Here is a 24,143-nt window from a genome sequence, read left to right as displayed (position 1 = left end):
ACATTGATTTTCCTTCTGCAAGCATTTTTTCATTTAGTGTAAGCAAAATGATTCACTTTGCATTTCCTGATCTTCTCTATTTCTAGTTTGGGCCTAAAATCTTCCTCTGTCCACAAATCTGACAAAGTACCCTCTGCTTTCCTAATTTGCTGCTGGTAGCACCCTTTATATCTAAATCATGTACTCATTTTGACTGTATCTTGCCATAAGGTGTGAGATGTTTGTCTATATCTAGGCTCTGCAATACAATTTACCTGTTAGCCAGCAGTTTTTGTCAAATAGGGAGTTCTTATACTAGAAGCCATAATCTTTTGGTTTCTCAAACTGTATACTATAGTCCTTTACACCTGTTTGGTGTACATAACCTATTCCCCTGATCTTGGACTCCAGTTCTCAGCCATTACCAGAGAACGTTGAGGACTGCTGCACTATAATATACTTTTAGATTGGGCATGGCTAGGCCACCTTCCTGTGCATTTCTTTACTAGTTCCCCTCATATTCTTGTCCTTTTGTTCTTCCAGATAAAATTTGCATTTATTCTATCTCTACACAACAATTATTTTTGGTACTTTTTGTTCATCCTTCTTTCTTGAAGAGGACCAAGATATTGGGGAGGTGATGTCATGACTCACAATGAACTGGATTTGAGTGAGGAAAGACTGTGCCAAGGCACCAACCTCACTCTCTCCTCCAGACCAACCAGAGTTCAGTGGCTCGATGTTTATCAGGACCACTGGAGATGACCCCAAAGGCAGTGAGTGACCTTTGCCTTTTCAAGTAAGGTCTTTCTCAGGGCTCAGTTAGTCTGAGGCAATGCCCATTCAGAGATTAAGGGAAGGTCGTTCTTTGTCCTTCATTCATTCAGGGTGATCTCATGGGTCCAGTGGCAAGATATAGATCAGCAGCACTGGAGATGGCTCAGGATATTTAAGGCAATTGGAGTTGAGTGACTTGCCCCATGACATAACTTAATCAAAAAAATAGATAAAGAGCCAAGACTGGGGAATGAAACCAGAAAGCTGCCTGAGCTCCCCCAAATTTTCCTCAGAAACAACGTTTAAAATATTCCTCTCAACATATTCTGAAGCTGTGAAACCTGCAAAAAAATTGGAGTGAAACAATCTTTTGACTTAAGATATCCTGGCAGATCTTCAGTAAAGGTCTGGGTCACCAGGGTCAAAGGGGAGGACAAGTCAGCTCAGAGGGTGTCTGGGCCAGCCACCAAAGGGCTGTTACCCTCAGCACAGATCAGCAGCTGAGGGCCCCCAGTCCAAGCTCAGCATGGTAGTAGCACAACAGGCCAGTTGTGAGACCCCTGGCTTCAATGCAGAAGGTAATGTGCCAGCTGGGGTCTCTGTTACCCAACAGGACCACCGGGGCTGGGCTACTCCAGTGCAGTGAGGAAGCTGCGAGGAGCTGAGGCCTCAGAGCAAAAAGCTAATGACTGGGCCCCTGGCCCCCAGCAAAAGAAGCTTGGGACAGAGCATGCTGTACCCCAGGAGCAGTATTCAACCTTAAAAGGCAAAAAAGAGGATAAAATATGAATATGAAATAGAAAAGAACCATCACCATTGAAAATTACCATGGTGACAGGGAGGATTAAACCATAAACTCAGAAGCACAACAATGATAAAAAACCTACAGGGGATGTCTTAAAGGGTAAGAAGAATTGGTTTCAATACCAAAAAACCCTCTTGAAAGAAATGAGATTTATGAAAGAGAAAGTCAATAATGTCTCAATGAGACAAGAGGAAAAAGTAAAGCAACATGAATAGAATATAAAAGTAGAAGAAAACATAAAATATCTTTTCAGGAACAACAACAAACCTGAAAAAAATATCCAAGAGGAACAACTTAGGAATAATTAAAGGGCAGTTGGGTGTCACAGTGGATAGAGCACTAGCACTGGAATCAGGAGGACCTGAGTTCAAATCTGGCCGCAGACACTTAACACTTACTAGCTGTATGACCCTGGGCAAGTCAGTTTACTACAACTGCCTCACCAAAAACAAAGAATAATTAGACTACCTGAGGAACATGACCAAAAAAGAGCCTAGGCAGCATACTGACATTATTAAGGAGAACTGCCCCATTGTCTTAGAGCCAGAGGAAAGTTTAGTCATTGAAAGAATTAATTGATCACCTCCTGAAAGACATCCCAAAATGAAAATGCCAAGGAATATTGTAATCAAATTCCAGAATTAGCAAGTAAAGGAGAAAAGACTACAAGCAGTCAGAAAGAAACCATTTCAATATCAAGGATCAATCACAATTACACAGGATCTGGCAGCTTCTATATTAAATGATTAGAGGGCTTGGAATATGATATTCTGGAAGGCAATGGAAACTGGGATTACAACCAAGAATGTACTACCCAGAAAAATTCAACATAATCTTTCAGGGGAAAAGATGGACACTCAGTGAAAGAGGGGACTTCAAACCTTTTTGAAAGAGAAGCCCAGAACTGAACAGAAAATTCAATCTAAAAATGCAAGACTCAAGAGATACAGGAAAAGATAAAAAGGGAGTTATAAATATTACTCACTAAAGTTAAAATTTTTGCATCCTTACAAGGGAAGAAGATACTTGTAATTCTTGAGAACTGCATATTAAGACAGATAGGAGGAGTCTTGAGTTGATTCTGATGTAACGTTATTTAAAAAAAAAAAACAACAAACTTAAGGAATAACAAAAAGGATTATAAGGGGAGAAAAGGAAAGGGAAGGCAGAATGGGGTAAATCCCATCACATAAAGAAGCACAAAAGAACAATTTCTAATAGTGGGGAAAAAGGGGGGGGTAAGTATTGTTTTGACTTCACTCTCATCTGATTTGACTCAAAGAAGGAATAACATACACACTTAGTAGGTTCTAGAATTTTATCTTACCCTCTAGGGAAGTAAAAGGGGAATGGGGAAAAGAAAAGGGTGGGGAAATAAAAAGGGTGGGATGCTGATAGAAGGGAAGGTAAAACTAGGAGAGGAAAGGACAAAAGAGAGGTGGGGCTGATAGAGGGAGAGAAAACTGAGGTGGCAAGAAACAAAACACTAGTGAGAAGGGACAGGGGAAAAGGAAAGAGAAAAATACAAACAAGGGAAAAAATAGTTGATTCTTTAAGCATACTATCATATCATCTGAAAAGAGTGATACTTTCATTTCTTCATTACCTAATCTAATTCCTTCATTTTTCCCCCATTTATTGTTAAAGCTAACATTTTCTAAGGAGATATTGGAGAAGAGGGGTGATCATGGGCATACTTGTTTAACTTCTGATCTTACTGGCATCATGTCTAGCTGATCCCCTTTCTGCACAATGCATCTTTAAGGTTTTAGATACATTACTTACTTTGTGGCATATATTGATATAATCATATGCTTTTTCTTTTTCTTATATACCTGATCTATTACGCTAATCATTTTCCTAAAATTGAAAAAGCCATGCATTCCTGATATAAATCATAGCTTGTTATAGTGTGTGATCTTTGTGACATATTGCTGTTATCTCTTTGCTAATATTTTATTTTATAATTTTGCATTAATATTCATAAGTGAAATTGGTCTAAAATTTTCTTTCAGTTTTAGCTCTTCTTCATTTAGGAATCAGCACCATGTCTGTGTTATAAAGGGAATTTATGAGGACAACTTCACCTATTTTTCCCTTTGATTTTTTAATGTAAAAGCTCTTAAGTCCATGGTAATACTACTTGTAGCTACGTGGTATTTGAATTTTCATTCTGGCAGACTGCAGCATTTTCTACTTGACTTGATAGTTCTGGAACTGGACTAAAATATTCCTTGGAGTTTTCATTTTCAAATCTCTTTCAGGAAGTTATCAGGTGATTCTTTCAATGAAGATTTTGCCCTCTGATTCTAGGTTATCATGGCAGTTTTCCTTGATAATGTCTTAAAAAATGCTGTGCAGGCTCTTTTTCTGATCCTAGCTTTCATGTTATCCAAGAATTCTTAAATTATCTCTATATTATGTTTCAAATTATATCTTGAATACAACATCTTTCTATTAAGAATTTAACAGCAGGATTTTCTAATGGTCCTCTCTTACCACATCCCATTTAGTGGTTCAAGAACTCTTTGGAGGTTCATGATGATGAAATCCAAGGGATTTTTAGCTAAAAATTATTTAGTGCAAAAATTCTGGTACTGACAAAGAAATAGAGTAGTAGATCAGTGGAAAAGAATAGCTACATATTACAGTATAGTAATTGATTATACTACCCTTGTATATGACAAAGCCAAAGATCCAAGCTTTCCTAACAAATGCTCATTATCTGACAAAAACTGCTGGGAAAATGGAAAAAAGAATGGCAGAAACTAGGTACAGAACAACATCTCAAACTGTGTTTTATAATAAGGTCATAAAGGGTGATACCTTAAGCAAATTAAAAGAGCATAGAAGAGGGGAAGAATTTAGGACCAAAGAAGACATAGAAAGCTTTATAAAATGGAAAATGTTCTAAATCACTATGGATCAGGGAAATATAAAGTAAAACAACTCTGAGGTAGCACCTCACACTAATGGGAAACTAATAAACTCTTGGTGGAGTTGTGAATTGATCCAACCATTCTGGAGAATAATTTGGAACTAAGTCCAAAGGATTATGAAACTGTGCATACCCTTTGATCCAGCAGTACCACTGTTGGGTCATATCCCAAGACATGCCAAAAAAGGGAAAAGACCTACCTGTATAAAAATATTTATAACAGCTCTCTTTCTAGTGGCTAAGAAAATCAAAGGGATGCCCATCAATTGGAGAATGGCTAAACAACCTGTGGTAGATGATTGTAATGGAACATTATTGTGCTATAAGGAATCACAAGCAAGATGGATTTAGAAAGTCCTTATTATGAAAAGCAGAACCAGAAGAACACTATGCACAGTGACAATGAAGTTGTTTGATGAAGAAATGTGAATGAGTTAACTATTCTCAGCAATACAATGACCCAAGAAAATCCCAAAGTAGGGATGATGAAACAATCTCCACCCCCAAAGACTAAACTGATATTGAACACAGACTAAAGCATGATATTGTTCACTTTCATTTTTTCTTTTTTTTCTTATATAAAATAACTAATACAGTAATGTTTTCTATAATTGCCCATGTATAACATGTATGTGATAGCCTTCTGACTCTGGGAAAGTGTAGGAAATGGAGACGGGGGAGGGACAGAATTTTAACCTCAAAACTTTAAAATAAAAATGTTTATTAAAAAATATTCAATGACACCTTATGCAGTAAAGAATTGCCAAGGTTTGTTTGCTGTATATTTTTCTCCTGGAACAACAAGTAGATATATGTTTCAGGCATTAATATATTTCATTGTGCAGTGATTCTCAACCATCATGATTAGGCAAAAAATGATGTTATTTTTTAGAAAAAAAACCTTCTGGTTGCTTTCACTGCTTCAAGTCTCTCACCAATCCACTTAATCCCCCACCAAGCTGTCAAATTCATCTACTACAGGACACTTCTGATCATGTCACTGCCACTCAATAAAACACTTCCTATGGCCTCCCCATTAACAGGATCTAATATGAAATCCTCTGCTTGGCTGTTAAAGCCCTTTATCATTAGCCCCTCTCCTATTTTCCCAGGCTTCTTTCACCTTATTTTCCCTCCATATGTGTGAAAATCAGGTTTTTTGCTTCTTGACCAGCAACATCTCCTGACTCCATGTTCTCTCTGGCTGTCCCTCAAGTCCCACCTAAATTCTTACTTTTATAGTAAGTCTCCTCCTGTCTTCCTTACTCATAGGGCCTTCCCTGTTTTGATGAGGTCCACTTTATCTGGGATACATTGGGTTGCCAGATCCTTGTTTACATGTTGTGTTCCCCATTAGATTGAACTCCTTGAGAGCAAGGCTTATCTTTTGCCATTCTTTGTGTTCCTAGTGTATAGCAGTGTCTGGAACATAGTAGGTGCTTAATCAGTGTTTATTGACTGGAATAAAGACTAGGAAACAATTCAGAATGGATACCCTCAGGCCATGTGAGATGCATTCAGGAGAGCTCTATGCCCCAAAGTTCAAAATGATGATTTCTTATACCATCAAAATTTTGTAACTACAAGATGTGAGCAAATAATGGGGTTACAGGGGACCCAGAGAGCCTTGCCTGCCCTTTCTTAAGGCCAGCCCAGAGTCAGGAGAATTTCAGAGGAAATGTAATTGTACCTTGGGCTATGAATACAGACAACAGAAGTTAAATCCACACCTACCTGAAAAGCCTTGCCCCCCACAGAGGGTCTGTCCTCTGGGCTCTGACGTCAGCACATACTGCTCCAGACCACCCTCTAGTCTGATGAACCAAGAGATTTGAATGATGCTGGCCAATTAGCTTGAAGCAGGGTGTAAGGGCCACCTCTCCTCCTGACCTCAAGGAGCTTACTCTCAGGGACTCTCTCTCTTGGCCTTGGGACTCTGAAGGAGCAGCAATGTGGCCCACTATCCCTCTCCCCTCTGAACTTCTGGGGCCATGTGCTCTATCTTTACTAAGATTTAATATGCTTTAATAAATGCTTAATGCACAAAACTGGTGCTATAGCCTCTAATTTCTAAGTAGCAATATATGAGAAACCCCAGCTAAGTTCCCCTACAACATGGGATAGAAATAGGTCACTACCATATAATTGTTTTTCTTTTTTTTTTTTTTGTGGGGTAATTGAGGTTAAGTGACTTGCCCAGGGTCACACAGCTAGTAAGTGTTAAGTGTCTGAGGCCACATTTGAAATAAGGTCCTTCTGAAGCCAGGGCTGGGGCTCTATCCACTGCGCCCCCTAGCTGCCCCTTCCCATTTAATTTTAAATGCCACAAAGGAAACTGAAAGGCCAAGGAGTTTGACTTGTTCCCCTGTATGAGGTAATTGGGGCTCTAAGCTTCAGTCACTTGCACAGGATCCCACTGCTGAAATGGGTCTAAAAACCAATTCCAAGTAAGACCTTCCTGCCCACAAGTCCAGCACTCCCTGCACCACAACACTTAGGAGACCTCCTGTCATAAGAGCCCTCATACACCTGATTTATGTCACTCACCTGGACAGGAGTCCCTCAGACCTTTGTGTTCTACCATGCCTGGTGATTCCCCTTCCTGGAAAGGATAGCGCAAATCTTCTCTAGAAACTGGAAGTCCTAGGAATGTAGAATAAGGAAGGGATGAGAATAGAGAGAAATGTACAATTTAGTCTACTTTATGGAAAGAAGACGTGCAAGCAAAGAGGACAGGATGGTTCCCAGGATGTCTCAAGGACAGTTCCCAAGGTATTGATTGCTGGGATCTTTGCCGGCAGCCTGAGGTCACACAGGCCATTTGGTATCAGAAAACTTCCCCTTTATTCACCTCTTTCCTAGAAGGATGGGAACACTGCCTACCTACAATTATCTAGAAATTGGAGGCTGTGGTAGTGCAGTGGTAACAGCCCAGGGCCCAGAGTCGGTAAGACCATTTCAAACCAGTGTCAGACACATGGGAGCTGTGTCCCCCTGGACAAGTGGTGTAACCTGTTTGCCTGTTACCTCACCTACGAAATGGGGATGATAATACTACCAAACTCATAGGGATGTTGCGAAGATCAAATGACAATGAGGATAATACACTTTGCCCAGTGCTAGATATAAAGCAGGTATGTATGAATGCTTATTCCATTCCCTTCCTTTCCCAACATCTGGACTGGAATTTGAGGGAATAAAGAAGGAAGAATCAGGATAAAGTTGCTAGGCCTGGCAGGATGAGGAGGAGGGAGCTGCCATGTCAGTAGCTCACAGTCACCAGGGGCAAAGATCCTTACCCACAGAGAGCAGGGTCTGGACATTCTCCAGCATGACCTCCTTGTACAGCTCTCTCTGAGAATGGTCCAAGAGGTGCCACTCCTCCTGGGTGAAATCCACAGTCACATCCTTGAATGTCACCAACTCCTAAGCCATCAAAAGTCACATGATTTAGAGATGAAAAAGACTTCAGAATTCACTTAATCCAGCCCTCATCAACTTAGAGGAAATATCTGAAACACAGAAGGCATTTGCCCAAAACTCCTATGAGAGGAAGCAACACTTGAAACCACATCCAATAAGAGCCCAATGGAATATTGAGAGAAGCATTTTATATTGAAGTGAGAACCATGTTAGAATGATAAAAGCTGAATAAAGGTCTTACTATGAAATGCTTCTCCCCATAGGCTCAGGGAGGAGGTATGTGCTCTGTGAGTGAAGTATCAGAGACTATGGAAAAGAAAGCAAGGTAATATGAAATTCTTTCTCACCATAAAGGATAGGTTACATGTCATAAGGGATATGTTAAGGACATTTTATAAAGAATTTACGAGAAGTCGGCAAATACTGTATACTCAGGGGTGGGGGGGAGGGGAACATTACTAGTTATCACTGAGAAAAGAATAAAGAAAAAAACTTACTCAATTTCCTAAAAGGCTGGAATAAAGTCCTACTTAGATAAAAGTATGAAGATAATTCTTAGGAAATATTGCTTACAAGGAGAGCTAGGTATCTCAGTGGATAAAGCACAGACCCTGGATTAAGGAGGACCTGAGTTCAAATCCAGCCTCAGACACTTGACACTTACTAGCTGTGTCACCCTGGTCAAGTCACTTAACCCTCACTGCCCCTCAAAAAAAAGAAAGAAAAATAGAAAAATTGTTTACAATCTGCCGTGAAGTAAGAGTTATGAGAATCTCTTTCCAGAAAAGTGAAGAAAAGTTATCTATTGTAATATTGAGGGCTTGGGGTAATATCTGGTATGATGTGTCAGAACCAAAATAAATTTTATGTCTTTGCTCTATGATTGCTTTCACTAGTCAATGGAATATATTCATTTATTTTAATATTTAGTTACATAAAAATAAGAGTAATTATAAAGGAGAACTCATTTATTTTTTTTAAATTACATTTTTCAAATAATTTTTAAATAATTTTTATTGACTGTGGTTGGAGATCAAGCTAATTCATAAGATATTGACAGTTTATTTGTGAAAGAGAAATGATCACAACTTACCCATAAAACTTTAGAACATTTGGCACCGAGAATCAAGACAAACAGTCATTTTGTATCAGAAAACTTGAAGAAAAATGAAAGAAAGTGAAAAATATATTTCTGAGGTCTGTGTTCAATCAACATGATTCAATCAACGTCTTTGGCAGTTCTACAGGCAACCAGATTGGGACATGATTTTTCATAACTCCTCACAACTGGCAGTATCAAAGGCCTTAGTGATGAACATTGTGTACAGACCTCTGCTCTGCCCCTGGCATTTCTCCTGCCATTGTCAGCGAACAAACACCATACTGACCATTCCTCAGCTGTTTCTGCAGCCACACTGGCTCTCAGGTAGATGACCATCTTCCATGGGAAGGCTCAGCCAGTTTAGGACGACTGTGGAGAGAATCTTGCCAGCAGTGATGGAGAGAGAGTCTCCTCTGATAGTCACAGGACAATCCATTTCCTTTACCTTCATACACATGGACAATGGAGGCACCCCTGAGCTCCTGGGGGATAACTTCCTCTTTCCATGTACTCCAGAAAACGTTAGCCAAGGTTTGTAGGAGCAATGGACCCACACACTGTAAATCTCAGCTGGAATAAAATCAGCACCAGCTGCTTTGTCAGAGGGGAGGAGCTAATGGCATTCAAACTTCTGGTTAGAGAGGGATTGACTTCAACCTGAGGTAAATGGCCAGTGGCTTCATGATTGATTGATGACAGTCTGTTGAGATCATTATGGACGTGTTCAGCCCATGTCCTTATCATGTACCAGTGTGTCCCCTTCCTCACTGAGTAGTTGAGATGCACCATAGGTCTTTGGTCCAGAGCCTTGGCATTTTTCTACAAGGCAAGCACATTGTCACAGGCCTTTCATTTACTCCTCTTGGTAGGCATACAAGCTTGGTGACTAGATTAGTTTTGATTGCAAAACCTATGCCAGATTCCCTGGGCTCCCCTTCACTGTGACCAGTCCAGAAAAAAAAAAAGTGTCTCCAGCTCCAGCTTCAGGAAGCTGGCCTTCATTGGCCAGCCTTGTTTTACTTAGGGCTCTGTTGGGATATGATGTTGCCTGAGTTCTCTTTCATCTTTGTTCATCTTTCAGATCTACTTGATTGTCTGCTGTCCCTATGGGTGCACACATTTCATATACTGATGGGGAGTGGAATCACCTGTGCAGAAATTTTTTTCTCTTTTTGTTGTGACAGGAAGGTGGGATGCCTGCATGCTCTGGAGCCCAGCACACAGCAGACACCAGATAAGCCTGTCCAGTTTTCTTGCACCTCAGTCCTCTTTTCTCTGACCTGGGGACACTGGCCTCCTGGATGATCCTTGACTAAGACCCTCCATCGCCTGACTCTGTGCCTTTCCAATGAATGTCTTTCATGCTTGCACTGACCCCCTCCTCACCTGGGCCTCCTGCTGTTGTGGGAGGTGGGACCCCAAACCCCAAGGAATCATTAAACTTTCCCAAGGGAAAAGCAGCTCCACCTCCCATCTCCAGAATATGCTGTGGCTAAGTAAAAAGGCCCTGGTCTGCAAGGAACAAAGATGAGATACTGATGAGGGTGGGTGCTACTCCTCCCCAGGCACTCCTTACCAGTTGTTTCCCTGCCAGTGGTCTTGCCCCTCCTAACTGCTTTGCACACAGCTTTTGTGTGTAAACATAGAAAGGACCAGTTCTTCTCTTACCCAGGGAGACAGGTTTTCAGCAGTGATTCTGTCTCCTGGTCATATGTTCCTCTCTCCTAATAAATCACTTTTCATTTTACAAGATTTGTGATGAGCCTCCAATTCATGGGTGAGCTTGCCTGCTGATCCAGGTCACAAGTCTCCCAACATCATGGTGCTGAAACCCAGCAAAATTCGTTAGGCAGGTAAAAAGGTGGGCTGCTCATGTGGCTCTTAGATTGCCCAGGTGGGGTGTACACTCTGCTTTAGACCCACTGTCTGAGGTATGAATAGCCAGCCAGGCTACTTCTAGATTCTCTTTGATTTACAGTCACACGACATCCAGACAAGAAATGCTCAGGTTTTTGTCAGCTCCTACTTGGAGGCAGGTGTGGGCATCATTCATTTTTTGTGCCTAAGTCCCATTAGGGGGGAAAATGGGAAAAAAAGTGAATGACTTTCCATTTTAACACAAGATTTGTGACAAGCCTCCAATTCTTTGGCTGAGCTAGCCCCTAGAGCCCGGTCACAAGGCCCCCAACACTGGCTTCCTTCACATCTCAGAAAAATCCTCACCTTCTGAAAATGAGCTTTTCCTGGTCCCTGACACTGCTTGGGCCTTCCCTCTGAAGGGGCCTCCCATTCATACTGTAGAGACTTTGTGTAGACCCAGCTGCTGCCATGCTATCTCCCAAGGAGACTCTGAACCCCTTGATGGCAGGGCCTCTTGTTGTTTAAACCTTCCTTTGCATTCCCAGTAGGTTGGCACAGTGCTTGGCACAGAGGAGCCACTTTCTAAATACTCATTGATGTGACCTAAGAAATGACAAATGAGAGGGATTCAGAGAGACCAGGGAAGACTGGGGTGGCCTGAGGCAGAAGGAGATGAGCAGAACCAGGAGGACAATGTCTGCTCTGTTGACAGCCCTGCAAAGGACAATGTACATGTAACAGGATAAAGCTTCCTGGGCTCTGCTGGATCCCACCTTTGCTGATGCTGGTCAGGTCTGGGGATGGGCTGCACTCACCTGGGATGAGGGTCTCTGGGTCCCTGGGGCCATCCTCTCTGGATCCAGGGTCTCTCCCTGGAATAAGCTTTGGTTGTCTGCAAACTGGCCTGGGGAGGGAGAAGGGTCTCAGAGTGGGAAAGACATTGTCTTTGCGTTTTCCTCCTGGGGTGGACACTGTCCTACCTGAGCTTGAAGTCTCAGAGCACTTGCAAATGTCCTGCCCTCAGGGGAGAGACTCTAACCAGAACAGGAAGACAGCAGGTAGGGTCAGGCTTGGAAGTGAGCTTGGCCTGAACAGGAAGAGGACTTGCCACCCTCTCTAACTCCTTCCCTTTGGCCTCCTGCAGAGACCCAGGAGGCAGAAAGGGCTGGGGATCCCAGAGGGGAGGAAACCAGGCCGAGCCTCAATGACCACAGACACAGAGCCCTACCTCCATCTGTTACTACGCGTGAGATATGTAGGTCAGGCAACTCTGACCTCATGGTAAAACTGGGCATGGCATCCTAGGACCTTTGGGATGGGACAGGCTTCCTTTCTATTTAGCAAAAGATACCCCCAGAGCCAGGATTGGAGGGGGGCTTGCTCCTGGCCAGCCAAGAGGACACTGACCAAGAGGTTACAATGGGAGAGATAAGTGGCTTGGTGGATAGAACACTGACCCTCCTCACTAAAATCTAATTCACTGCAAGTCATGACATGTGTCATGATCCTCTTTGAGAGGAAGGACAAGCAGACAACAACACGGTGGGAAGATGAGGCCCCATGGAAAGGACAACCATCAGAAGCAGGATGTGGAGAGGGGCCCTTGTTCTGACCTACCTGGCACCTGCTTGTGCAGAGCTGGCTCCCAGAAGACAGAGAGATCTCAGGTCCAGGGAAGGCAGAGAGATCTCCCCTCTGAGGGAAGAAGAGCCCTCAGCTTGAAATGAAGGACGAGAGATCTCAGATCTAAGGGCTTCTGCCTCCAGCCATGCTGCTCTGGGTAAGGCCTCCTACTCCCAAGGGTCAAGCCCCACCCAGCCTCCCTCTCCTGGAATGACCTCTCTCCTCCCCTTCCCAAATCTCAAGGTTACAACCTATACCCCAGGAAGAGAATTCCCCCAAGGCCACCCCCTACCTGGCTGCTCAGTTCTGAGGCCTCTCCTCCCCTTGTGAGGCCCAAAATTTAATATACGGAGCATTAATTGGGTGACTCACTGAAGTATTGGGGTCCCAGAAAAATGAGGGACTCCTCCCCTCTCAACTGCCCTTTTAGATATTTTTCCCAGGCCAAGAAAGGAGCCTTACAGCTTCTTTTTCACAAAAGGATCAGGTTTTATTACTTGTGAATTAAATAAACAACAAAGGTGAAACTAATAAAAATCAAAGATAAGGAAATAGGGAAAAGAAATACAGATAAATTGTCTCAACTCTAAACTTAGCCTATGCAATCCCCAGATTGTTTCCAATTAAGCTAATTCAAAGGAATTTAGGGTTTTCTGTGTTCACTCACCAAAACCTGGAAAGTCTACAGTTGCTCATGCCCTGGAAGGGCAGAAGAGAGAGAGAGCTACCATTCAGAAACAGCGTCTGCCTCCCCTCAGGGAGTGTTCAATCTTCCTCCCCGGAAAGGGGAGATCCTTCAAAAACTGCCTATGGAGAGTTCTCCTTCTGAGCTCAGTAGCATACCTAACTTCAGGGTGGGTCAGGTGTGGCCCCACCCAAATGAGTCAGGTAAAACTCCAATAATTTTTTACCACACCCCATTGCTCTACCACCTCTGCCCCCTCCCTTACCTGCTCTGGGACTCCAACCCCCCTCAGCAGAAACTCCTGCCCTGCCAGCTCTCCCCCCACCACACCCATCTTCTTCCTGGTTTTCCCAGACATTCCCCTCCCCTGAAGCCCCCCTTGCTTCTCTGTAGTCTGGGCTCCAGACTTGCCCACCCCTCCTTAACTCCCCTCCAAACTGAAAACATTCACCCCCTCGGCCCATCCCCATTCCTGACCTTCCATACCCCAGTCGTCACACTGAGGGAGCGTTTCCTTCTGTCTTGTTTTTCTTCCCTCAGAGATGTTCTCTCAGAGGAAGACAGCTGGATCCTAAGGGGGAGCTGAGGCCAGGACACCTGGGTCCCAGGGCATAGGTCACAGCACATGTGATAACCTTTCTCTATCTACTTACACACACCTTCACATCTCCCTCTAAGTCCAGGGGTGTGGCTGTTACCTGACTCAGCCACTGGAATCCCTCCCCTGGGAGGTCTCACTAGTTCCCTCTTCACCCCTCAAAACCCAGGTTCTAGGGGAAGTGGAGAGGGGCAGAAAGCAGGACAGGCTGGTCCTGGGGCACAAGAATGCCAGGAAACCAGGATGGAGGCCACACAGGGACAGAAAGTGGGATTCCTGGGCTGGGGAGCTCAAGTCCCCAGCACAGAATCCTTAATGATCCTTCTGGCATTTTTTAAAAAGAAAAGTAAAGACTAATGCAGAAATAGATTTAATGTGAGTGTACAAACATAACCTATATCACATGGCTTTCTGTCTTGGGGAGCTGGGCAGGGAGGGAGAAAAATTTGGATCACAAAATCTTATGAAAATGACTGTTGAAAAACATCTTTACATATAACAGGAAAACAATAAAAACAAACGAAAAAAAACTAGGAAAAAAAAAGCCAAATGAAGGAGTGTGCACACATACACAGATCCACTTCTCTGTCTGCTTGGCTAGGTGGTAAAGCCTACTGCTCAGCTGAGAATTAAGAGCTTTCCCAGGGAACTCAGGGGCTTTAAGAGAGGAATGGCTTTCTAACAATGGGAACAGCAGCATAAAGCCAAAGCCTGGGGAAGGAGCAACACAAAGGAGGAGAAGCCAAAAGGCCAGTTGGGCTGCTCAGTCCTGGGTGAAGGGGACTGTGTGTAAGCACCTCGGATGGTAGCTGGGGCCAGGCTCTGAAGAGCTTTCAAATAGGAAGCAGAGGCATCTGGAATCACTCATCTATATTATGGGAGTCACTGGAATTTCCTGAGTGGACGTGATATGGGGAGGCCTGAACTTTCAGCCTGTAGAAGACCATCACCTTCACCTTAGATTTTTTCCCCCCCAATAGAGTTAGATAAGCCAATCCAGTTAAGTTCCTGGACAGGGCCTATGTGCAGAAGTGGCTCATATGGGGAGGTTTGTTTACTTGGCCCCAGAAAAGAGAATTATTCCTGCAGCCTGTATCCAAGGTGGCTCAGGACAACAGTAGAGGGGAGGGCTACAGAGAGGACTTGAAAGGCAAGAACAGATAGTGAAACTGTAATACTTGGAGAAAACAAGAGGTGACTATTAGACAGACAAATTAAAAGGAAAAACAAGAAAGAGATTTAGCACCTAATTGGCCATAGGGAGATGGGGCCAAGACAGAGGGAAGAGTCAGGGATGGTGTCTAGGTTGCTAATGTGGAGGAAACCTAGTGAATTTGGGGGAAGCAGCTCCCCCAAAAGAATTATCTTGGATGTCAAAGAAACTGAACTGTCTTATAGGACTATGTAAACAGAGACAGACCTCAGGGAAGCCTCCAATAACTGGGGAGTCACCAATAAGATATTCCAAAGGAATTAACCAGAGACCCACCTCCTCTGGCCCCACCAGATATTCTGGGCATGAGAAAACATCCCCATTGAAACAACCTTTGCAACTCCTAAGAGGAAGGTTAACATTCTCCCCAAAATCACCTGACATCCTGCCTCTATACCCAACCACCCCAATGAGCAAAGTGGCTGCCCAGCCTCCCCAGATGGACTGAGGCTGTGTAAAACCCTATTTATGCCTCTACTTCCCCTTGTTCCCTTGAGATGCTCCCCACAGGGCAGCTGCCAGGGAGCTGATGCTACTTTATCTTCAGGCAGGGATTCCAGCTAGATGGGCCTGGAGGCAGGAAGAACTGAGTTCAAATCTGACCTCAGACACTTTCTCTGTGTGACTCTGGACAAGTCACTTGACCTGCTTGTCTCACTTTCCTCAATTATGAAAGAAGGAGAATAATGGCATCTACCCCAAAGGCTGCTGTGAGGATTCCATTTCCCAAGTGCTCAGCAGTGCCTGGCACCTGGGTGCTAGAGAAAGGCTAGCTCTGATTGTTCTTACTGCTGTCCAGGAGGTTTTGGGGACCTCTGGGCTGAGGAATTCCCCAACACTGACCTAAACTTGCTGAAGGAACAACATTGATTGTCCTCTGCACCCCAGTGCAGTGTCTGGGACATACAGATGAGGAAACTGAGAGGGCAAGACATCAAGTCACTTAAGAGAGATGACAGCCATGTGAGAGAGGTTTGGACTCAGGTCTAGCTGACTGAGGTCCAGCACTACCCACTGTACCACCCAGCTAGTTCCCTTCAGAGAGATGACTGAAAGCTACTTCAGAAAAGCAGGCCCAGGACTGAGGGAGAGTTACCCCCATGGGGAGTGAGGTGGGCAGGGAGAAAAGGGAACCAAAACAGACCAGGGAGGAACTTGGTGCTCAGTCATTTTCAGTCAGACTCTTCCTGACCCCATTTGGGAGTTTCTTAGCAAAGGTGTTAGGCTGTTTTGCCATTTCCTTCTCCAGCTTGTTTTACAGTTGAGGAAACTGAGGCAGACAGGGTTAAGTGACTTGCTTAGGATCACACAGCTAGTAAGTGTCTGAGGCCACATTTGAACTCAGGAAGATGAGTCTCACATGCTGTAGGACTGGTCCTCCATCTACCTTGCCACCACCTAGCTGTCTCTCTGAAGGGAAGACCCAAGTTCAAATTCCACCAAGACTCTGTTATGTTCATGCCAGGCAAGTTACTTGGCAGTCACAATATGGCTTCTGTCCCAGAAACAAAGGCTTTGATAAACCCCATGTCCTGTATAAATGGGACATTATGTCATCCAATCCAAACCCCAATTCTACAAATTGGAAAACTAGGCCATAGGATTGAGCACAGCTTTGCTGCAGGCCTCTCTATTCTTCTCCTATTATTCCCCCTTCCAGGTATTGACAACAGTCAATACTGTCAATAGAGAGCCAGACTCAGGAAGTCAGGCTCCCAGCCCTGCCTCAGACTCAGGCTGTCAGGGCACCTTCCCCCAGTAAGAGCTTAAGGGCCTGGAACGTTGTCAAAACCCAGGCTAGCTCAGACTTTCAGGGAGCTGGCATCATCTCCCAGGAGTCAGGGCACTCAGGCACCCCACCCAGTGATCTCTCTAATATGCATAAATTATGAGGCAACCTGGTAATCCTCCCATTAGAGAGTGAACTCCCAGGACTAGGACTGCTTGAGTCTTAGAATCTCCTGCAATCGACAGTTTGGAACTTCTAAGAACTAGAGTTTCAGAAACAGACCAATGGGGCTAATAATGAGAAACAAAGTGAAAAACTCCCAAATGGGAGTGGAAGAGGGGGAGGGGGCTGGGGAGCTTCTGGGGAGAGTCATTAGCATTTCTAAAGGTTTTGAAAGTCAGACTCCCAGGAGAGCTTTTATCACTGTTGTCCCCCTCTGAGTTTACGTTTTGGGCCTCCCTCTGGCCATAGGATGTTCAATGCAGAGGGATCTTCTCTCTTTCCTGTTCACATTTTCGCCTCTTTGGTGCCTTTGAAAGTTGAGTTCTGCTCCTGGGGTACAGTGTACACTGTGCCAGGCCCTGGGCTAAGGCCAACGGGGCTTCTTGGAGCAATTTTAGAAAATGAGCCAGTACTGGGGCAAGGGGAAGAGGGGGGGGTTTCAGGTTTTTTCATTTAACTGTGGGGAGAAACAATGACTAGGAGGCCAGAGAAAGTCCCTGAGAGAAGGGCAGGGCACAGGGTGGAGAGCAAAGACACCAGAGGAATCTACTGAGCCTGGGAAAAGTAGAGCAAGGGAGAGAGTTGGTGGTTGGAATTGGGCTTCCTTCCGGGCCCCTAAATGTGTCTGAAGGATTCTCCCAGTTCAGGAGGGGCTGGTGGGGAGGGGCAGGGTGGCTGCCCAGTGGCAGACAGTAGCAGGGAAGCAGGGAACTGAGTAGGGCCAGAGATGGTGTCCAAGGCTGGAGGCCACAGTTCGAGTGCCCTGGGCTCCATGCCCCCCTGTTACCTGGGAGGAAACAAGGCTCAGAGCAGTCAATGACCTGCCCAGGGTCACAGGGGCATTAAGAACAGCCAGGATATTCCAGCTTGGGTCAGATTTACAGCCAGTCGGGAAAGCCAAGAACATAGACTGACTCCAACTCAGAACATGCAAGGGTTTATTTCTGAGCTGATTTCCAGATCACAGGAACACACATATATTTGAAACCTGACAGGGGCTTAGAGGTCACTCCATCCAGTCCTCTCATTTTACAGATGAGAAGACTGAGGTTCAGTGACTTAGCAGCTAAGGTTAAGTGGATAGAGCCCTGGGCCTGGAGTCAGGAGTACCTGAGCTCAAATCTGGCCTCAGACACTTAACACTTACTAGCCGTGTGACCCTGGGCAAGTCACTTAACCCCAATTGCCTCACTAAAAAAATAAAAAATAAAGATAAACTACAATATGAGCAAGAAACAAAAAAGATCCCTTACCATTGACAGCTTCTATGGTGAAACAGAAGACCAAAACTCAAACTCAGATGAGTTTGTCAAAATCCCTACAAGTGAAAACCCAAGTGGGAAGATGATCTTGTCTCAAGACCAAAAAACCTTCTTTGAAGAGCTCAAAAAGCCATTTAAAAATCAAATGAGAGAGGTAGAAGAAAAACTGGAAAAAGAAATGAGAGAAATGAGAGCTATTCTCTGCAAAAATAAAGGCAAAAATTGACTGAGGAAACAATTCCTTAAAAAAATGCAATTGGCTAAATGGAAGAAGAAAACGGCCAAATGGGGGGAAAAAAACTGGCCAAAATGAAAAAGAGGTACAAAATCTTACTGAGGAAAATAAGGCCTTAAAAATTAAAATTGGGCAAATGGAAGCTAATAACTCCATGAGACAGCAAAAATCTGTCAAGCAGAATCAAAAGCCTGTAAAAATAGAAGAAAATGTGAAATACCTCATTGGAAAAACAACTAACCTGGAAAATAGATCCAGGAGGGATAATCTGAGAATTACCTGAAAGCCATGATCAAGAAAAGAATGTAGACACCATATTCCAGGAAATTATCAAGGAGAACTACCCTGAAATTGCAGAATAAGAGGATAAAATCATCATTGAAAGAATCTACCGGGGCAGCTAGGTGGCGCAGTGGATAGAGCACTGGCCCTGGATTCAGGAGTTCCTGAGTTCAAATCCAGCCTCAGACACTTGACACTTACTAGCTGTGTGACCTTGGGCAAGTCACTTAAGCCCCATCGACCTGCCAAAAACAAAACAAAACAAAGAATCTACCCATCACTTCCTGAAAGAGACCCCAAAAGGAACACTTCAAGAATATTGTAGGCAAACTCCAGCATTATCAGGTGAAGGAGAAAATACATTAAGCAGCCAGAAAGAAACCACTTAAATATCATGGAGCCACATTCAGGTTTGCACAGGACCTGGCAGCTTCAACATTAAAGGATCCCAGGGCTTGGCATATAATATTCAGGAAGGTAAAGGAGCTGGGATTACAACCCACAATCAACTACCCAGCAAAAGTGATCATTCTCTTTCAGAGGAAAAGATGGATATTCAATGAAATGGGGACTTCTAAGGTGTTCTGAGAAAAAGACCAGAAGTGAACAGAAAATGTCATCTCCCAATACAAGACTCTAGAGAAATATAAAGAGGTAAACAAGGGGGAAAAAAGGTTATTCAATGATGTTCAATTGCTTGCATCCCTAGGAGGGAGGATAATACTTGCAGCTCTTGGGATCTGTATCTCTGTTAAGGTATTGTTATTAAATTGACTTTGATGTGCTGATATAAAGAAATTTAAGGGGCAAAATAAAAGAAGACAAGGGTGAGGTGGTATGGGGTTAATCATATCATATGAAGAGGCACAAAAAGGACACATTATAATAGAGGGAAAGAAGGGAGGGGTAAGCATTGTTGTAACCTTACTTTCATCAGATTTGGTTCAGAGAGAGAATAAAATACACTCCCATTTGTATAAAGGAACTTATCTTACTCTTTAAGGAAACAAAAGAGGAAGGAGAAAAGGGTGGTACAGCTGATAAAAGGGAGGGCAGATTGAGGGAGCTGGTGCTCAGAAGCAAAACACTGGTCCAGAGGAATAGGGTGAAAGAAGGGACAAAAAAAGAGTGCCAAGAAAGGGGAAAAGAGGATGAAGGGAAATAAACAGTTAATAATCTTAACTGTGAATGTGAATGGGATGAACACTCCCATAAAACAAATAGCATAGTGGGTTAAAAATCAGAATCCTACAATGAGTTGTTTACAAGAAACACATTTGAAGTAGAGAGATACACACGGAGTAAAGGTAAAAGGTTGGAGCAAAATATATTCTGTTTCTGCTGACATCAAAAAAGCAGGGGTAGCAATTCTTATCTCAGACAAAGGAAAAAGGAAAAATAGATCTAAATAAAAGAGATAAGGAAGGAAACTACATTTTGCTAAAAGGTATAATAATGAAGTAATATCAATACTAAACATATATGCACCAAGTAGTATAGCATCCAAATTCTTAGAGGAGAAGTGAAATGAGTTACAAGAGGAAATGGACAGCAAAACTATACTAGTTGGGGGATCTGAACCTTCCCCTCTCAGAATTAGGTAAATCTAACCAGAAAATAAATAAGAAAGACATTAAAGTGGTACATAGAATATTAGAAAACTTAGATATGATAGAAAAAAAATTCTCAATCATCCTGATTGATTCAAAAAACTAAAGGGTCTCAGCAAGTCTATATTCTCATGAACAGGGAAGATCTTACTGATTTCATAAGTAACCCTTCAGCATGAGATTAGGATGGGACACAATTATGCATTAAGAAATGAAGAGCAGGTAAGAAATGATGAGCAGGAGGAGTTCAGAGAAACCTGGAAGGACTTGCATGAACTGATGATGAGTGAGATGAGCAGAACCAGAAGAACATTATACACAGTATCAACAACATTATGTGTTGATCAACTGGGATAGACTTGAGTCTTCTACTAATCCAACAGTACAAGAAAGTTCCAAAGGACTCGTGATGGAAAAGGCTCTCCAAATCCAGGGGGGGAAAAAAAGAACCGTGGAATATAGATGCTGATTGGACCATACTATTTCTTTTGTTTTTGGTGCTGTTTTTCTTTTTTGAGGTTTTTCCTTTTTGCTCTGATTCTTCTCTTATAACATGACTAATGCAGAAATATGTGTAATGTTATTATATATACACACACACACATATAAAAGACCTATATCAGATTACCTGCTGTCTAGGGGAGGAGGAAGGGAGGGGAGGGAGGGAGAAAAATTTGAAATTGGAAATATCTAAACAAACCTTGAAAACTAGAAAATATATAATTGATTAATTAATTAATAAAAAAGAATAAATGATGAGAAGGATGCTATCAGGACTTATGAAAAATGCAATCCACCTACGGAGAAAGAAGTGATGGTATCTGAATACAGATTGACGTATAAATTTTTTTGTTAGTTCCTCTTTCTACAGTTTTTTGTCTGTTTTCTTTCACAACCAACATAAAGAAATAAATGAATAAATAAATAAAAGAAATTAAAGTACTTTAAAACATTAAAAAATAAAAAGTGGAAAAAAAAAGTTCAAAAACCTCTGTTGAAGTATATAACCCTTTGTGTTCATTAGTTACAGACGTTAGTTTGAGGTATCTATTGGTAAATCAATTAGATTCAGACTGATTAGCTTTCAATTTTCCTACAGGGTATTACCAGTTGTATTAGCATGATGCAAATCAGTTTGAGAGTTGTTAAAAGCAAACAATATGAAAGAAGTATATGATTCAAAAGGGTTTGTCTAGAATAAGAATATCCAGGATTTATAGGGAAATAGTATGGCTGCAGCAGATGAATGAAATCATTAGACAGCCATAAAATCTACCAATTATACCAGGGAAAGAAGTCAATACATAGGGGTTTATCTGCTACCCATAGACTCTGGGACATTTGGAGAGGTAAATGATATGTAACACCCCAAATTACTCTGGATGCAAAGGAGCTTGAATTGCAGCCAAGAATCTATTACCCAGCAAAATTGATCATTCTCTTTCAGGGGAAAAGATGAACATTGAATGAAATAGAGGACTTTCAAAGTCTCCCGATGAAAAGACAAGAACGGAATAGAAAATTCGATCTTAACATGCAAGACTCAAGGGAAGTTTAAAAAGGTAAATGGGGGAAAAATTATTCAATAAGGTTAAACTGTTTATATCCCTACCTGGGAAGATAATACTTATAGCTCTTGAGAACTGTCTATATATTTGGACAGAGAGGATTAAAGACAGAGGGTATAAGTATAAATTATCTTTGATGTGATGATTTTTTAAAAAGTAAGGGGTATATATACTGTATATTTACTATTGTGCTGATCCACGTTTCTGCTCTTAGCCAGTACCAGATAGTTTTGCTCATCACTGCCTTATAATACAGCTTAAGATCTGGTACTGCTAACCTTTCTTCCTCTACATTTTTTCATTAGTTCCTTTGATATTCTTGATCTTTTGTTCTTCCTAATGAATTTTTTTTCTAAATCCAATAAAATATATTTTGGCAATTGAATTGAGATGGTATTGGATAGATTAGGTAAAATTGTCTTTTTTATGATATTGAGTCTGACTATCCATAAACAATGGATAGTCCTGAATTGGACAGTGGATTTCCTGAATTATTGAAATCTGACTTTATTTTTATAAAAGAGTTTTATAACTATGTACATTTAGTCCCTCCTCACCTGCGGGGCCCCGCCCTACACCTACATGCCACACACCTGCCCGGGGTCCCAGCTTCGGCCCCCACGCACGCCTCCCTGTGACGTCACCCCCAGCCTGAGCCGCCGCAGACCCCGCTGGGGCCGGGCCGGGGGCTCCCGGGCCTTGGGGGTCGTGCCCTCGGACCCTCCGGGAAATGGACAATTCCGGAAAGAGGAGGACCCCCCCCCCCCCCAGCCCGGTGTCTCTGCTGGAAACCCTCCCCGCGTCCCCTTCGGCTGGACAGTCGGACCCCTGAGGGCCCCGGGGGAAGGGGCGTTACTGACCCTGAACGGGAGTCTCAGGGGAGCAGGAAGGAGAGGACGCAGCTCGGGGGGCTGAGCACCAAGCTGGGGAAGAAGACTGAGAGCCAGGAGCCTTTCAACAGCCCCGCCCCCATGGCCTCCTGGGCATGCGCGGTACCGGGACTACATTTCCCAGAAAGCCACGCACCACACTTCACTTCCTCCTCTCCCCCTGACAACCTCGGGACCTCGGGACCTCGTGACCTCTGATCTTCCAGGACTCTTGCTCACTCGCCTGTAGACTGGGGCCAGGTGGCTGAAGCAGGGCCAGGTTTGGTTCGCTGGGGATGCAGAGACACCCCTCCACCCCCCGAAAAAACAACCACAACCACAACCACAAACACGCACAATCCACAATGAAACACCCCAGTGGCAATCCTGAAACTCAGAGGAGGTGGAGAGTACAAAACAAAAATCATTGACGTCAGTCCCGCAGCTGTTCTTACGCCAAGACCACGGCCTGGATCCGCCCTGACGTCATCGGGCTCTTGTGAAATAGACAGAAAAGCAGATCTGCGGCGTCCACCATGCAGCGGCCACACTGACCCTGCAAACGTGCCTCTGTCCGGGCATCCCGGGCCCCCGCGTCCCAGTCCGGATGTAAGTCCGAGCTGGGACTGTGGGGCTCACGGGGGACGGCGGCAGAAGGGAAGGGGTCATTTCATAGCAGAGAAGGGGGGGGACTGGGATGGAAAAGTGACCGCTGTGGGGAGTGGGGCACGTGAGGCCCTAACGATGCCCAGTTCCTGACCTGCATTCTTCACTAAGCAGGGTTGTGTGAACATACCTAACCATGCACGGGAGAAACACCTGGGGCGCCTCATGGGGAACCCCCAGCTTAGCTCTGCTCCCACAAAGCCCAGGCCCCTTTCCAGGTCCTGCTCAGGCCTGAGGACCAGGAGCCTTACATGCCACGTGGCCCCCTGCTGGGAAGCTGGGCACTGAAGTGGGGGGGGGCGGGGCTTGAAAATAGACTCACTTTCTGTCCTTGGGGCTCTGAGAAGAGTCCAGACAGGGTCTTTCTCTCATTAGGGTCTCATGTACCCTACTCCCCACAGTGGTCACTTTTCAATCCCAGGCCTCCCCCTCTTTCTCTGCTGGGAAATGACCCCTTCCCTTCTCTGGCCAACCCCACTGTGAGCCCCACAGTCACAGCTGACACTTAAATCTGGACTGGGACACGGGCCGGGGATGCCTGGAGAGAGGGGCCGGTTTTCCCCTCCCCACAGTTGAGGCTGGGCAGCCCAGGACAGAGCTGAGGACACAGCATGGGCTCTCCATTGGTGAGACGCCAGGGTCAAGTCTGGGGAGGGAGGGACCTTGGGACAAGGTCCTTCCCGGGTGATGCTGAAGG

General features: G+C 43.9%; 1 protein-coding gene across 1 annotated transcript in view; it reads right to left on the bottom strand.

Annotated features, from left to right (window-relative positions):
- The window catches only part of LOC122746606 (zinc finger protein 260-like), a 28,957-nt gene extending 6,093 nt beyond the window's left edge, over nt 1–22,864 (bottom strand). The window contains exons 1-6 of the mRNA XM_043992350.1: nt 22,772–22,864; nt 12,502–12,601; nt 11,700–11,788; nt 9,016–9,843; nt 7,799–7,925; nt 7,047–7,142 (exon numbers count right to left, since the gene is read on the bottom strand). Coding sequence (XP_043848285.1) covers nt 7,047–7,142; nt 7,799–7,832 — 130 coding nt within the window. The 5' untranslated portion in view covers nt 7,833–7,925; nt 9,016–9,843; nt 11,700–11,788; nt 12,502–12,601; nt 22,772–22,864. The remainder of the gene's footprint in view (nt 1–7,046; nt 7,143–7,798; nt 7,926–9,015; nt 9,844–11,699; nt 11,789–12,501; nt 12,602–22,771) is intronic.
- Between the last annotated feature and the right edge of the window lie 1,279 nt (nt 22,865–24,143).

The sequence above is a fragment of the Dromiciops gliroides genome, chromosome 3, assembly GCF_019393635.1.
Source record: "Dromiciops gliroides isolate mDroGli1 chromosome 3, mDroGli1.pri, whole genome shotgun sequence".
NCBI lineage: Eukaryota > Metazoa > Chordata > Mammalia > Microbiotheria > Microbiotheriidae > Dromiciops > Dromiciops gliroides.
Note: the sequence above shows the minus strand (reverse complement) of the source record. Positions and strands in the feature narration are given on the sequence as shown.